The sequence below is a fragment of the Myotis yumanensis genome, unplaced genomic scaffold (genome assembly GCF_028538775.1).
Source record: "Myotis yumanensis isolate MYYU_CA2020_CCGP unplaced genomic scaffold, mMyoYum1.0.hap1 SCAF_10, whole genome shotgun sequence".
NCBI classification, from domain to species: Eukaryota; Metazoa; Chordata; class Mammalia; order Chiroptera; family Vespertilionidae; genus Myotis; species Myotis yumanensis.
The window spans coordinates 25,746,375-25,761,437 of NW_027223761.1; the positions used below are offsets into that span (position 1 = coordinate 25,746,375).

General features: G+C 38.1%; 1 protein-coding gene across 4 annotated transcripts in view; it reads right to left on the reverse strand.

The window, feature by feature from the left end:
* Positions 1 to 15,063, reverse strand: part of LUZP2 (leucine zipper protein 2) — a 309,639-nt gene that overhangs the window by 18,955 nt on the left and 275,621 nt on the right. For all 4 annotated transcript variants that reach the window (XM_070428148.1, XM_070428147.1, XM_070428146.1 and 1 more), the window contains exons 8-9: positions 13,153 to 13,227; positions 4,940 to 5,104 (exon numbers count right to left, since the gene is read on the reverse strand). In XM_070428148.1, coding sequence (XP_070284249.1) covers positions 4,940 to 5,104; positions 13,153 to 13,227 — 240 coding nt within the window. The remainder of the gene's footprint in view (positions 1 to 4,939; positions 5,105 to 13,152; positions 13,228 to 15,063) is intronic.

The following is a 15,063-nucleotide window of genomic DNA, read 5'->3' on the forward strand; positions in this document are numbered from 1 at the left end:
AATGCAATCTGGGACCTCACTGGGTCATTACCAGGGCTTCAGCGGCATCATCAGGAGGGATGAGGTGGAAGTGAGCACTGATGTTTCAGGGATATAAAAACCCCTTCCCTGTTCTAAAGAATGGGCCCTACATGGGGGGAGAGGGAAGGATAATGTATACAATGCCTGACGGGTGTGGCAAGTTTAGGCTTGGTTGGGCAACTGCATGGGGAGGTTGGGAAGAAGGAGTTTACTTCCGTCAGATGAAACTATCATTATTCAGGCCAGGGACTCATGGAGATATAGGGAATAGGAGGATATTATCTTTTCCTAAGTAAGAGATACGGGAAAATATCAATCAGGATTTCATAAGTGCCCAGCAAAACAGATTGGCATTCACGGAAGGATCTTGATCATAATATTAGTAGCAAATTGAATTCCTAATCGATGAAAATAAGGTGCAGGTAGTTTTGCAAATGGTCAACTTTATAGGAACAAGTTCAGAAATTCTGCCTCTTGTGTCTTTACATAAGCATCCAGGGAACCTCTCTGTTTGCTACCCATATTCTTTGAGAGCAAGAAAGCACAGGTGGTGGGGAGGGTTCTCCAATATATGACTCAGCTCTGTCAGGAATGCTTCCCAAACGGATTCATGTGCCATGGTGAATTTAGCCACAGAGAACACACAGTGGCAAAATGGAAGGTTCTAGGTGGTGTTAATCTCATAGTGCATTTTATCATTTGCAAATTTAGATTTGCTTGAAAATATATAAATTTACTAGCCTTCTTTTAAATTTATTTTTAATTTATTGAATCTTATTGGGGGGAAAAAAGAGGCCAACTGGCTAACCAAGATATTAAAAAAGATTTGCCTACTGAAAACAAAGAAACCAAACACTAGGGGAGTCCAGCCTCTGATGTAGCAGGCCAGAAAGAAGCCGAGTCTGATTAATATCATACACCATGTCTTATCCATGCTCCTTGTCTCCCCTCTACAATCCAGAAGAATTGTTTTATCAAATATTTTGTAAATACAAGTTACTTTCATAGCTCTAGTAATACTTTTAAGAAGAAGAGAATCACACCTGATTCCAATTTTAAGTAAATAATTTTTGTTTAAAGAGGTAAAAGTATGTGTTGGTTGTTTATTTTGGTACCCCTAGAAAATGGTGGGCTATTGAATATGGAAGGTTTTAACTTGGGTGTCAGCTTAATATTCCATAGATGGGTAAGTAGCTTTTATATCCTATAACACACAACATACTACTAGTACATGGGAATTTTGGAGTCACAGTCATGCATTTAATTGTCTTAAACTTTTAAAATTATCTCTAGTCTCATGCTGTATTTTTTTTTAAATTAAATCTTTATTGTTCAGATTATTACATTAGTTACTCTTTTTTCCCACCATAACTCCCCTCCACCCAGTTCCAACCCCACCCTCTGCCCTCACTCCCCACCCACTGTCCTCATCCATAGGTGCACGATTGTTGTCTAATCTCTTCACTCACCCCCACACCTCTCCCCCCGCACAAGAATAGTCAGTCCATTCCCTTTCTATGTCCCTGATTCTATTACAATCACCAGTTCATACTGTTCATCAGATTATTTATTCACTTGGTTTTTAGATTCACTTGTTGATAGATGTGTATTTGTTGTTCATAATTTGTATCTTTACCTTTTTCTTCTTCTTCCTCTTAAAGGATACCTTTCAGCATTTCATATAATACTGGTTTGGTGGTGATGAACTCCTTTAGCTTTTTCTTATCTGTGAAGCTCTTTATCTGGCCTTCACTTCTGAATGATAGCTTTGCTGGATAAAGTAGTCTTGGTTGTAGGTTCTTGGTATTCAGCACTTTGAATATTTCTTGCCACTCCCTTCTGGCCTGCAAAGTTTCTGTTGAGAAATCAGCTGACAGTCGTATGGGTACTCCCTTGTAGGTAACTGATTTTCTTTCTCTTGCTGCTTTTAGGATTCTCTCTTTGTCTTTTGCTCTTGGCATTTTAATGATGATGTGTCTTGGTGTGGTCCTCTTTGGATTCCTTTTGTTTGGGGTTCTCTGCGCTTCCTGGACTTGGAAGTCTATTCCTTTCACCAGGTAGGGGAAGTTTTCTGTCATTATTTCTTCAAATAGGTTTTCAATATCTTGCTCTCTTTCATCTTCTGGCACCCCTATAATTCGGATGTTGGTACGCTTGAAGCTGTCCCAGAGGCTCCTTACACTATCTTCATATTTTTGGATTCTTTTTTCATTTTGCTTTTCTGGTTGGGTGTTTTTTGCTTCTTCGTATTTCAAATCTTTGACTTGATTCTTGCGACCCTCTGGTCTGCTGTTGGGTGTCTGTATAATATTCTTTATTTCAGTCAGTGTATGCTTAATTTCTAGTTGGTTCTTTATCACAACATCGAGGGTCTCATTAGATTTCTTGAGGATCTCACTACATTTATCGGCAGTCTCACCAGTCTTCTTGAAGATCTCACTACATTTATCGGCGGCCTCACCAGTCTTTTCGAGGGCCTTATTAAATTTATCGGCGGCTTCTAGACAATTCTTTAAAGACCTTAAAAGTGTGGTTTTGAACTCTATATCCAACAGTTTGCTTTCCTCCAATTCTGTCATTTGTGTCCTGTTTCTTTGTCTTGGCATTTTTTTATGCTTCGCTGTGTTGATAGAGTGCCTTTCTGTGCTAAGTGTCCCAATTACCTGAGGTAGACACTCTTGGTGCACCCCCTTGTGGGCTTTGTGCACAGTCTTGTTGTAGTTAAGCCTTGATTATTGTAGTTATCACTGTGAGGAATTGACCTCCAGGCCAATTGGCTGTGAGAATCAGCTGTGTCTGCAGTGGGAGAACTTCTGTCCTGGAGACACCCCTCTGGGGCTAGACTTGCTTCAATGGTGCCTTGGTGCTCACTGAGTCTGCCCCCTGAGTGTGTCTTTTATGGTTCCATGGAGTTGCAAACTGGATGGTCCCACTCTGACCTCTGGGCTTCCTGGCTCCTGGATCTCTAGGGAGGTGCTAATCTAGCCTTTGCCTGAGGCTATCCAGCAAAAGTCTCCCTGCAGGGCTTGGGTGGGGCAGGTCCCAGGGGATCAACAGGGTGGGATTAGCAATTATGGCTGCTCTCAGTCTTGCCCTCAGAGGCTCTGCTTCTCAGTGTCCCAGTAATCGCTGCAAGCCCCACAGAGAGAAAGCTGCCCTAGGGTTCTGAGCGATGCCAGACAGTCCCACTTCTCCCGTATGAGTCTGGGTCCCTAGAGACTCGCCTGGAACTGGAGCTCAGAGCCTGAGACTCCCTCCTGATTGAAAACGACAACAGTGCCCTCTGCTGCCAGCCCGCTCCACATGCTGTATTTTTTAAAATATGTTTTTTTAATTAATTTTAAAGAGAGAAAGGAGGGAGAGGGAGGGAGAGAAATATCAACTTCTGCCCCCTGCATGCCCCCTACAGGGGATCAAGCCCACAACCCAAGCCTTGGAAATAGATCTGGTGACCTCTTGGTGTATGAGCCTGCGCTCAAACACCTGAGCCACACCAGCCAGAGCTCATGCTGTTTTATGGTAGAATTATTTTGTTTCACCTTTTTTTTTTTTTAGTCTTGATCCTGAATGTAGTATTTCCTTAATCTATAAATTGTCCATATCCCCTTTATTCCAAAGATAGGAAATCACAGAAATAAGCAGCAAGAAAGAGGCTCCAGATGTTTGCACAGATGTGTAACTGCATAGGTGGGTCTCAGGTTTTCCTGGGCCCACCCTGAGATATCAGCATCACAAGTGGTTCTGGTAGCTGTAACATTCTTTTTAACAGTGAGAGAGCCTCAGGCAAATGATAAGAGAGCCAGCACTTTCAAATAAATATATACTGTCAGAAAGGAAATCCTTTTTCCACTCTTTCAGGTTGTCAGGATTTATTTAAATGCACAGCCTGCGAATTGCAGATTCTGACAATTGAAACCAAAAGCCCGTGCCGCATATGATGTAGTGTGATGGGGACTTTGTCACTAGGTCTCAAAAACCTCCTGGGAAGCTTTTAAAAAACACTACTGATTGGAGCCCAACCACAAAGAATTTGATTTAATAGTTCTGGGTTTAGTCCAGGGGTGGGCAAACTTTTTGACTCGAGGGCCACAATGGGTTCTTAAACTGGACCGGAGGGCTGGAACAAAAGCATGGATGGAGTGTTTGTGTGAACTAATATAAATTCAAAGTAAACATCATTACATAAAAGGGTACGGTCTTTTTTTTTTTTTAGTTTTATTCATTTCAAAAGGGGCCGGATCCTGCCCGCAGGCCGTAGTTTGCCCACGGCTGGTTTAGTCCCAAGTGTCAGGAATTTTTTTTTTTTTTTTAACAAGTATCCCAAGTGAGTCTAATGTGCAGGCAGTGTTGAGAACTGTCTTAATAATAAAAAAAATGTATCCACTTTTGAAAGAATGATAGTTATACACTAGGAAAAAATACTTCCTATTTTAACTTTTGGTGTACATTGGAATATAATACAAGACACTTTCTTTTAACTAACTATAACATAATAATTATTTTAGACTGTTAATTTAGAAAAATAATTGTTATAAATAATGATAATTACTCTTATTTTACAATCAGATCATCCTGCCTAAGATTCAGCTGGCTTTCTACTAAAGATAGCCTTCACCATGTGACTATGCAGTTACAAACTGGGTTTTTATCATACATTTACATTATTTTGATGTTTTACTTAGATCCACACTGATGACCACATAGTACATTACTTGATTTTACTTTGTATTATTATTATTGTTTTTTAAAATCATTATTGTTGAAAGTATTACATAGGTCCTCCTTTTTCTGCCATTAATCTCTTCCAGCCTCCCCTCACCCTCCAGGCACTCACTACCCCATTGTCTGTGTCCACGAGTTATGCATATATGCATACAAGTTCATTGGTTTTACTTTCCAAAGCACAAATAAAGTGTACCTTGCTTTTTGTCCTTGCATCTAGAATCTTGACATCAATGGGACTGGGTGGAATTGACATCTGAGTTGGGTTTGACCTGATTAGACTCAAAGGGGGTGGTTGATCACGAAAAACAGATGACAGGCAGAGTTGCACGGTCTGTTTCAGTGCTTTTAGTTGTGAATCCTACCAAAAAAAAAAAAAATCACAATTTTTACATGATAAACAGAACCACATGATACCCTGTTTCATACATATTCAGTCTCTTTGTTTTTAGGAGTTAATGTATTTTATGATATATTTTGAACACTGAAATTCAGAGACATAACTTCCTTATTTTTTCCTTGAACTGGCATGATTTCAATCATGATAGTTTGCTGAATCTATTTGCTGAAGAAAATATACTCTGGGGCACATTGAAGTAGAAAATGCTCTTAGAAACCTGCCTTCTTTCTAGTAGGACCAGCCACCTTTATTACAAATCCTTCCCCTGGCAATGTAGGCCTCTGTGTTTCTGAGATTAGCCTGTATTAGCGACTCAATTTCCTCACATATTGGGAAAATAAATTTGTTTCCAATAAAACCTTTATTTCCTTTGGGCCTTATTCAGAAGTAGAAGTTAATTTTCTTTGACTATAAATAATATTAATACTTTCTGATATTAGCATAGGATATCACAATCCTCCAAGCACTTTCAACTTTCACATGCAGGAACTAATTTTATGCTTTCAAACATCTGTGAAACTGGCACTACGAATTATGATTTTACTGTGAAGAAAAGAACGTTCGAAGTTTTCAGACGGGGTTATTTTCGATTTATATCACCAGGCAGACTGAACTTACATAGACCATCATCTCTGCCTCGCATTGAATCCCCAGGACCCACTTCTGAAAATATTTTTTTACATACTAATAAGTTAAAAAATAATAACATAAAGCTGAGTACAAACGTCAGATCCTCAGGGGCCAAAATGAAGAGAGACAGCCAACTGTTAGGAAATCTCATGGCAACTCAAGGGTACTTTGGGGTGTGGATACAGACCCTAATAAGACAACGGCACAGAAACATCAATCTCAAGACATGAGATATGGCCTTTAGGCGAAGAGAGAGATTAGTTACTGAGGCCGAGACTCCAGGACAAGCTGGCACACATGGAGATGAGCCTCTCAGTGCCTTCAGAGATGAGTGAAGCAGCACAGTTTGTTTTCTTTACCTGTCAAAGCCAAATACGCCCAACAAAACTATTGCCTTTCATAAACTATGCCAGAAACACTTTCACAGAGCATCCTCCCCTACTGGTATTTCTTGTCTCCCATAAAGCCTTCGTGATCAATTTCTTAAAAGCAGTGGCTATGATTTATATCCTTCCCAATGCCTACCTCTGTGCTTTCTACTAATATGTGATTTATGATAATATTTATCTTTAAGTTGTGAGTGCGAATTGCTAGAATAGCAGTTTAGGAAATCTCTCTCTTTGGTCCCAGCAAGAAATTTTGAAAAAGAAGCAATAAGAGCAACAACTGGAAATATATAAGACATAGAACAGACATGCATTTTCTTCTCATTACTTTTGCTCTATGAATTTGTCTAAGACAAAATGAGAATCTGATGAGAACTAGGATGGAGAAGTATTAAGTGGACAGGAGGGGGCTAAGCTGAATAATGACCTTGTACGCAAAGTGGCCCCTTTTAATTGCTTGTCTGAGTCTCTAGATTGTTGCCCTTCCCCTACCCCATTGATTTCTATAATTGAGCCTGTTGTTTCCTTTATATAATTGATCACTAATTCTAATTTTTAATTTATATGTATGTACACACATGTATAAGTTGCCTATTGTGTTCAGAACTGTTGTGGCACATAACACAATCCCTGATATCTTAAAGGGACTCAACAAAAAGTTTTTTTAAAATAAATGACTTAAAAACTTAGGTGAAAACATTCTTTCTGTGTGTCAGAGAAGAAAATTAACAAGTTATATCAATAAAAATAAATTAAGTGGTAGTTCAGTTTTCTTCTCCTGTTATTTCTTGTTATAATCCTGGCTGACCCTTTCTTTCTCTCACTACAGAACAGGAGATCAAGGTATTGGGTGTTGTGTCAGGAGTGAGCTATCCCAGCTGACACTGAACCATTTAAATATGTTCTCTGTGTTGCATCTTTTAGTGGGGCAATAGAAACAGAGCTAATGTGACAGGGTCAGGCAAGCCTTGGCTAGGACTCAAAGCTAATGTGGCTTTGAAATATAGAGATTTAATGTTTAAATGATGCAGAAAGTAACGGTGGTTACTGTATTCTCTGTGTTAATATCTTGGCTCCTCTAAAGCCACTCTACATCTCAGCTTTGGATTTGTAACAGGCTTAAGGTATATGTTTTCATAATAGACAAATTCCAGACTGGTGGCTGAAATTAGGTGCTGAAAATAAATAACAAACAGCATCCAGTTAATATTGTCAAACATCGATTTTCAATAAACATTGTTTAGGCAAGACAAATTTTTCCAATAAAACAACAACCGGGGATGCGTCTTGCATGAACATTTGTAATTGTCCCAACTTTGATACAATCATCTTGCTTGTTCCACAGCTCTCCTGACATTGTCAGGATCATCGCAGGTAACAGAAACATCACACAGACGTGACCTCCAACTCCTCAGCTTTCACAGCCACAGTAGTAAACTATCTTTTATGTTTCAACTTATTCTTAGTTTTATATTTTATCTTATTTTTGAACCCTAAGCCTGTAACTTTGCCCCCTACCTTAGATCTGGCTCCAGTGCTTGAGTACATTATAGATTTTTTTTCTTTTTTTTCCTGCCAAAGACAGCAGATTGCTGTGAGCAACCCTGCCCTAATCCGGTCATCTTCTGAAAAACACACACAAAACGAAACCTAGTTTTCCACTTAATCTAGTTAATAGAGCCTGTTACCACAGACACTCCTCAGGTTTGGCTTGACCCAGTTCTATCAGCAGGACCCAGACAATGATTTTATATCACATGATTACATTTTCATTCCTGTTGCCTGCCATAGTCGGTTTTGAAACTGCAGGCTACTGTTCACTTTGAAGTTCACTGAAACAAGATGTCACCTAAGAAATATGATGCAAACCATGTAATGTATACCTTGTCCTAGATCTTACAACCTATTCCTTCTGAAGGTCAGTCTTGTTTTTGCCCTGCCTTATTCCCACACCAAACCATTTTTTTCCAGACTCTAGTAAAATGCAGACTCCTTAATAAGGACCTGCTTATATCAATGTCCTTTATTTATAGCTCATCAAACATTCCAAGCTCATTTGCATCTTACAGCCTTTATATTTGCTGCTTCCTCTGCTTGCAGAACCCCTTTTTCAAGTAGCTATGCAGGAAATTCCAATTAAAATTCATATCTCAGTTTATATATTATCTTCTTTGAAACATAGTCCCTGATCACCCTTTCAAGGAACACTCCTTTAGAATCTCTATCACTGTTTTTAAATTATGTCCTATGTAGCCCTTGTTACCACTGCAAATGATCTTATTGTTTATGTGTTTATTATTTATCTACTTCTATTAGAATGTAATTTCTTTGAGTATCAGTACCTTTTCGGCAGCATCATCAGTTTCTAACTTAAATATTTGTTACATGAATAAATAAAGTAATTCTTCTAGAGGATATAAGTGGGTGCCATTTTGCATGAGAAAATCTATATATAAAAGGCTAAGTGACCGTCCAACCATCCGAATAGCCAGTACATATGCTGCACACTGACCACCAGGTGGCAGACGCTCAACACAGGAGCTGCTGATCTGCAGTGGCTTGGGTGCTGTGGTTCTCAGTGATGCACCCCAGAATCAGAAAGTAGGGAGACCAATTTGGAAAGACCATGAGGGGCTGTGAATCCAAAGGCTTTTCCTTAATGTTATTTCTGCTGTGAAATCAGCTGTGTGAATTCTGAAAGGTCCTTTAATATTTTACGCTCTCTGCTCAAAGTCTCTCCAGGTCTCTAGTATGTAGGATATATAGCGTGTTTATTAATTTATGAAGTTAAATCTTCATTTATCTATTCAATCAGTAAGTTCTTATCATGCTCCTGTTATGTGCCAGAAATACTGTGGCAAAAAGATTTCTTGTTTTCTTCCTAGTTAGTCCCAGGAGTGTATGTAGGTCGCCTAACTTGTGTCATCTGTAATATGGATGTAATTATGCACGCTTCCCTAAGACAAATTTTGTGATAATTGCATGTAATAGAACCTTTTCTTTCCATATGAAAGTTTGAGAGATAGCTTTCCAAACCATAAAGTTGTATTTACATTCTAGTTGCTGAGCCTAAATGTAATTCATAAGATATTGTCAAATAAATAATTGATTGTTGGAGAAACCAAGGTTGGTTCTTAGATTTTAAGGTTATTATTGTTTATGTTGTGATAGTAAACTGAGACTTCTTTCATTAAATATGTTATGAGAACCAAGTTGAAGTATGAAATGTTGTTTTCATAATATTTATAGGGTGGTGAAGGTTATTTGAAGACCAGATGTAAAATTCTTAGGAGCCAGACACCTGAAGAGAATAAAAAAGCCTCACATAACGATATAAAGATGATGGAGAGAGGGGAAGAGCAATGTCATTAAACTGAAGTTTTTATTCATTTTGAAGTGAACTACCATTTCTACCTGACTTTATAACTACAGTTTATGAGCCTCACACAAATCTTACATTAAATTTGTTGAAATTAACCTCCAGTAATATGAAATGCTTTTATAGTTCACTACAGCAAAAGGTGTGACCAAATGCTGAAGGTTAAAGAGAGACATTATTATCACAAAGAGGTAGTCTCTGTGATCTCATTCACTAATAATAATAATTAATATGCTTACTGAGCCTTTGCCAGGTGCCAAGAATTCTTCTTAGTATGTTGCTTTTTTGAGACATATAATTTTCTCATCACCCGTATAAAGTAAGTTTCATTATTATTTCCTGTTACAGTGAAGCATCAAGAGTTCGGGGATGCATAGCCGATTTTGCTCAGTGGATAGAATGTCCATCTGTGAAATGAAGGGTCCAGGGTTTGATTCCGGTGAAGGGCATGTGCCTCAGTTGCAGGCTCAATTCCTGGACCTGGTTGGGGGTGTACAGGAGGTAACCAATCGATGTGTCTCGCTCACATTGATGTTTCTCTTTCTGTGTCTCTCCCTCCCACTCTCTCTAAAAATCATTGAAAAATATCCTCAGGTGAGTATTAACAACAACAAAAATAGTTTGGGGGATTCAAACACAGTCATTCAATTTAAAAATTATGACTTGCTCATAGATGGACACTGGAGACCTTTACTTAAACACTGCAACATTAAGTCTCTCATCCTGAATCAGGAGTGTGGCATGGTGTGGGGCAGGCACATAGTTATGGTGGAGGTGGTGGGAGGGTGGTGGATTAGAAACGGGAGGAGAAAAGCATAGAATGAGTAAGAGGAGGGAGGAGAAAACTCTGCATTATCTCCAAGTTCAATAACTAAGGCTAAATTATGATTTTCTCATGAAGTATTATATGGCCACACAAGCCCATCCAACCCACATGTACTTAAAATACACATATTCATTCTCATTCTTGGTGCCTTTATGACCTCATGGCTCTGCATACAATAATTTTCTAATTGTTCATGGCCAACAAAATAGTGAGAGATGTGGAACCCAAGACCATATATTATAGATGCTTTCTATTTTCCATAGCACCTAGCACATGGTAATCACACAAGAGGCATTTCAAACATATTTAGCATTGACTGGCTAAATGGATGACCTGAAATCAAATCAGGGAAGAGATTTAATGTAATAAAAATCATTCTGACAGTCAGAGTTGTTAAAAATCTCAGAGGAAGTTGAGCTGTGCAGAACCATGGGAATTCAACGTGTTTTTCAGACTTAACACACATTGAAGAGATCATGGCAGGGATAACAGAGAAATACTTTTTTTAAAAAAAGATTGTCTAGTTGAACTTGAGGATTATACATTCCTTTGATTTTCTGATTCTAGCAATACTTAGCAATTTCCCTTTTTAAAAAAGTAATATTATGTAGCATGAGTTGGATATGGTCAGAGATTAGCATAAATTGGTATAAGCTTATTTTTTCATAAATAAAAAATCTCATAAATCTGCAATCTTGATAAGATGAATTATATTTGATCTAGTCTATAAAATAGCAGGTAGGCTTTCCTAAAACCATTAAATATTATATTAATTTTTGGATAAGCTAATATAACATATGACAATCACAAAGGAGAGATGTTGTTAAAAATCTAGTTATTCATTCAAAAGGTACATTTGTCCAAAAGATCTAAACCATAAGAAGAAAAAAATCATTAGAATTCAACAAATGTCATTACAAATTCCTGTACTATGATACTTTCTAGATATCTGGTTTAAAAAGTTAGCTATGTTAGCTTTGCAGAAATTTTGGTCATAAGTAAGTGAAGAGAATGCCTATGTGAGACCCAAGGTCCTGGGAGGTAAAATTTTAGCCTGGTTCTTTATAGCTACTGCATAACAAGAAGGTTATACCAGAAGAATTTTAAAATGAATTAGACTCAAATGTTCCACCTCCTCTATTCTGTATTAAAACACTCATGATTCAAATTGATGATTAGGAGATAACCTCCTTCCTTTACAAAATTGCTAAACATATGCAGTATATTATTGCAAAATTAATTAATGAGTGCAATCACCTTACTTGCTTATTTTTCTAAATAAAATTGTTGCTAAGCTGCAATCACAAAAACAGAGAGCTCTTCATAGCAGACAGAATAATTTCTAAAAGAAAACTTATTTTAGAAATTACAGGGGTATAAAGAGAATTGCATAGACAAATGTAACAAATATCAGGTAAATACCAATCTGAATTAAATATTAAAAGGGATCATTTTGATTATACAAATATATATTTGTTATATATAATTAATATGTATATATTTAATAAAATGTATTATACATGAAAATTTTAATATACACAAACACATGCATTACATATATTTAACATATATAAGCAATATATATAAACAATGTATCTAATGTATATATGCTATAAACATGTTAATATATACAATACATAAGTGAACTAAAGGAAAAAAAGATTTACTTTCCCCAATCTTGTAAAGTTAATTTAAAATTGAGAAAAGGGAGTGAAATTTTACCAAATACTTTAACTATTGAACAGCAGAAAAGTATTTCTGAATTACAGAAGCAATTCCTTCATATTATATTTGTCTTTCCATGTACCAATTCTCTATTGCCCATGAATGACTCACATAAAGACTATTGAAAGGCAAAGGCAGACATGGAATGGGAGTTGTGGTTTATCCTGAGCATAAGTAATTGTAATACAATGAGAGATTGATATAAAATAAATAGATGAGGTAAAAAGAGATAAAGAAAATCATTTGTAAATAGTGGTGATGGTAGCATAACTGTGAACCTCAAAAGTGTGACATTTATGGTATGCAAAATAAATTTCATTGAATCTGTACACTGTTGGAGGGGGGGGGTCCCTCAGCCTGGCCTGTGCCCTCTCTCAATCCAGGACCCTTTGGGGGATGCCGGGTAGCCGGTTTTGGCCTGATGCCCACAGGGCCGATCCCCACAGGCCCAATCCAGACAGGAGGGAGCCTGATCCTATGCGTTGAGTATCTGTTCCCTGGTGGTCAGTGTGCATTGTAGCGACCGGTTGACCAGTCATTCGGTCATTCAGTTGCTTAGGCTTTTACATATATATAGGTATATAGATAAAGCTGTTAAAAAGATAGACTGTTACCCACTATTGCATATTCTGTATATAAACTGACTTCATGGTTAAGTCAGTTTATGTAAAGACCTCCAGAACTCTGATTTAAGATTTCTAGAATGAAAAACATCAATGACTACTTCCATTGGCTTTATAGCTCATTAATTCAGAGTTAATACATGTCATCTCTATTGGTGCTTGAAAGCATGTTTATTTATGGTGTTATGGAACAAATATACCAGTAAGGAGGGAAATAAAGCCATGAACTCACAGAGCCTGAACCTTGAGTCAATTTACTGTAGCAGCAAAAACAAGAAAAAAATTGAGTTCCAACAGGAATACCCAGCATTCGTAAATCCTATAACCACCTTACATGAACAGCACCTGAAATTGCATTAATAAATCAAGGGAAGCAATGAACAAGCCCTGGCTTTGTCTGCTAAAACCAAAGTTGTGATGGCTCATGGATATGCACGTACCCGATCAAGAGCTGCTTTCTCCAGCGCGTTTCTGGCCACAGCTAATTTTTGTTCCAGATCAGTAAGCTGTTGGGCCTGCAAAATGAAAGAAAGGCTAGTACTTACAGTAAATTCTATAATTTCTCCTTCACTTTGAGCATCCGTCATTCACTGTCATAAAATTGTAAAGAATTATCTTTGAAAATTCATTTGGCTAAGTTGAGAAAATGATGTATTCTACATGAATATCTACTAAATAGGAAAAGTTTTACCTCAAGTCTCTGAAGATAACTTGTGATATAGATCCAACAGTATATTTTTAGTTGCTGTGAACTGAATTATGTCCCCCTAAAATTTATATGTTAAAGGTCTGACTCTTGGTCATGTGATTGTATTAGGAGACAGGGCCTCTAGGGAGGTAATTAAGACTAAATGAGGTAAAAAAAAAGGGGGGGGGCTAATCCCAGAGAACTGGTGCCCTTAGAAGGAGTGGAAGGGACACCAGAGATATCTCTCTCTCTCCATGCTGATTCAGAACAAAGGCCCTGTAGGATACAGCGAGAAGGCACCTGCCACAAGTCAGGAAGAGCTCTCAGAAGAAACTGAATCTGCCAGCACTTTGATCTCAGACACCTAGCCGCCAGAACTGAGAAAATACATTTCTGTTGTGTAAGCCACCCATTCTATAGTATTTTATTATGGCAGCCTGAGAAGACTAATACAATAGTATTCACTCTTTTTTTATATATATTTTATTGATTTTTTACAGCGAGGAAGGGAGAGGGATAGAGAGCTAGAAACATCAATGAGAGAGAAACATCCATCAACTGCCTCCTGCACACTTCCCACTGGAGATGTGCCCACAACCAAGGTACATGTCCTTGACCAGAATCGAACCTGGGGACTTTCAGTCCATAGGCCAACACTCTATCTACTGAGCCAAACCAGTTAGGGCAGTATTCACTCTTTTTATTATTGACTTTTAGTCCAATACACTTCTCTATCCCACCTTATCTCTGTACCTTTTCAAATCCATAAAGGTCCTATTGAAAGAAAAAAGCAATGGCCTCAGACTTAGAAGATATGTTTTAAAATCCTGCCTCTACCAATTTCTAGCTATACAGGGTGGGGCAAAAGCAGGTTTATAGTAGTTTGTATGGAAGTTAATACAATAATAACTCCTATATAATAAAGAGCTAATATGCTAATTAGACTGGATGGCAGAATCACCTTCTGGAACGACCTTTTGGAAGGACCTTTCAGAATGACTAGTGGGCAGGGTCACGGGGCTGTGAGACAGCCGGGGCCAGGAGGGCTGAGCCCCTTGCTTGAATTTCATGCATCGGGCCTCTAGTAAATAATAATAATACAAAAATAAATGCTGTGCTTCACATACTCACAACTGTAAACCTATTTTTGCCCACCCTGTATACTATAATCTTATGTTGACAAAAAGATGCTCAGCAGGCTCACAGAGGACCTGCCGAAGAGCCTGCCTCCCCTCATGGTTGAGAACCTCTCTATACCACTAGGCTTTGCCTCTTACATTTAGCCAATGCAAAGAATCCAAAGTGGAAAGGAATGAAGGATATTTCTGATGCTCTTGTGAGGCAAGGGGATTGAGTTTGCTGGGGAGAAGTCAGCAGCAGGAGGCTGTTCAGTTACCTTTCTTCAGTTACCAGTTCGTCACAACACTGGGTGCTATAACGCCCTGGGCTTATAGCAAGGCTGTAGCCAGCTATCAAAGTGCCCATTTGTCTGTTGCTCATCGCTCCTCGCCCTCACAGTCTGGGAAGCAGAACCCTGAGGTTCTGTCCTGGATTAAAGTTTTCTGCCCTATGGTGACCACCTGGGAGGAAGGAGATGGTGAGGATACTTTCTTGTTTATAAAAACCTATATCCATTTTTTTGTATCTATGTTTACTTTTAGTT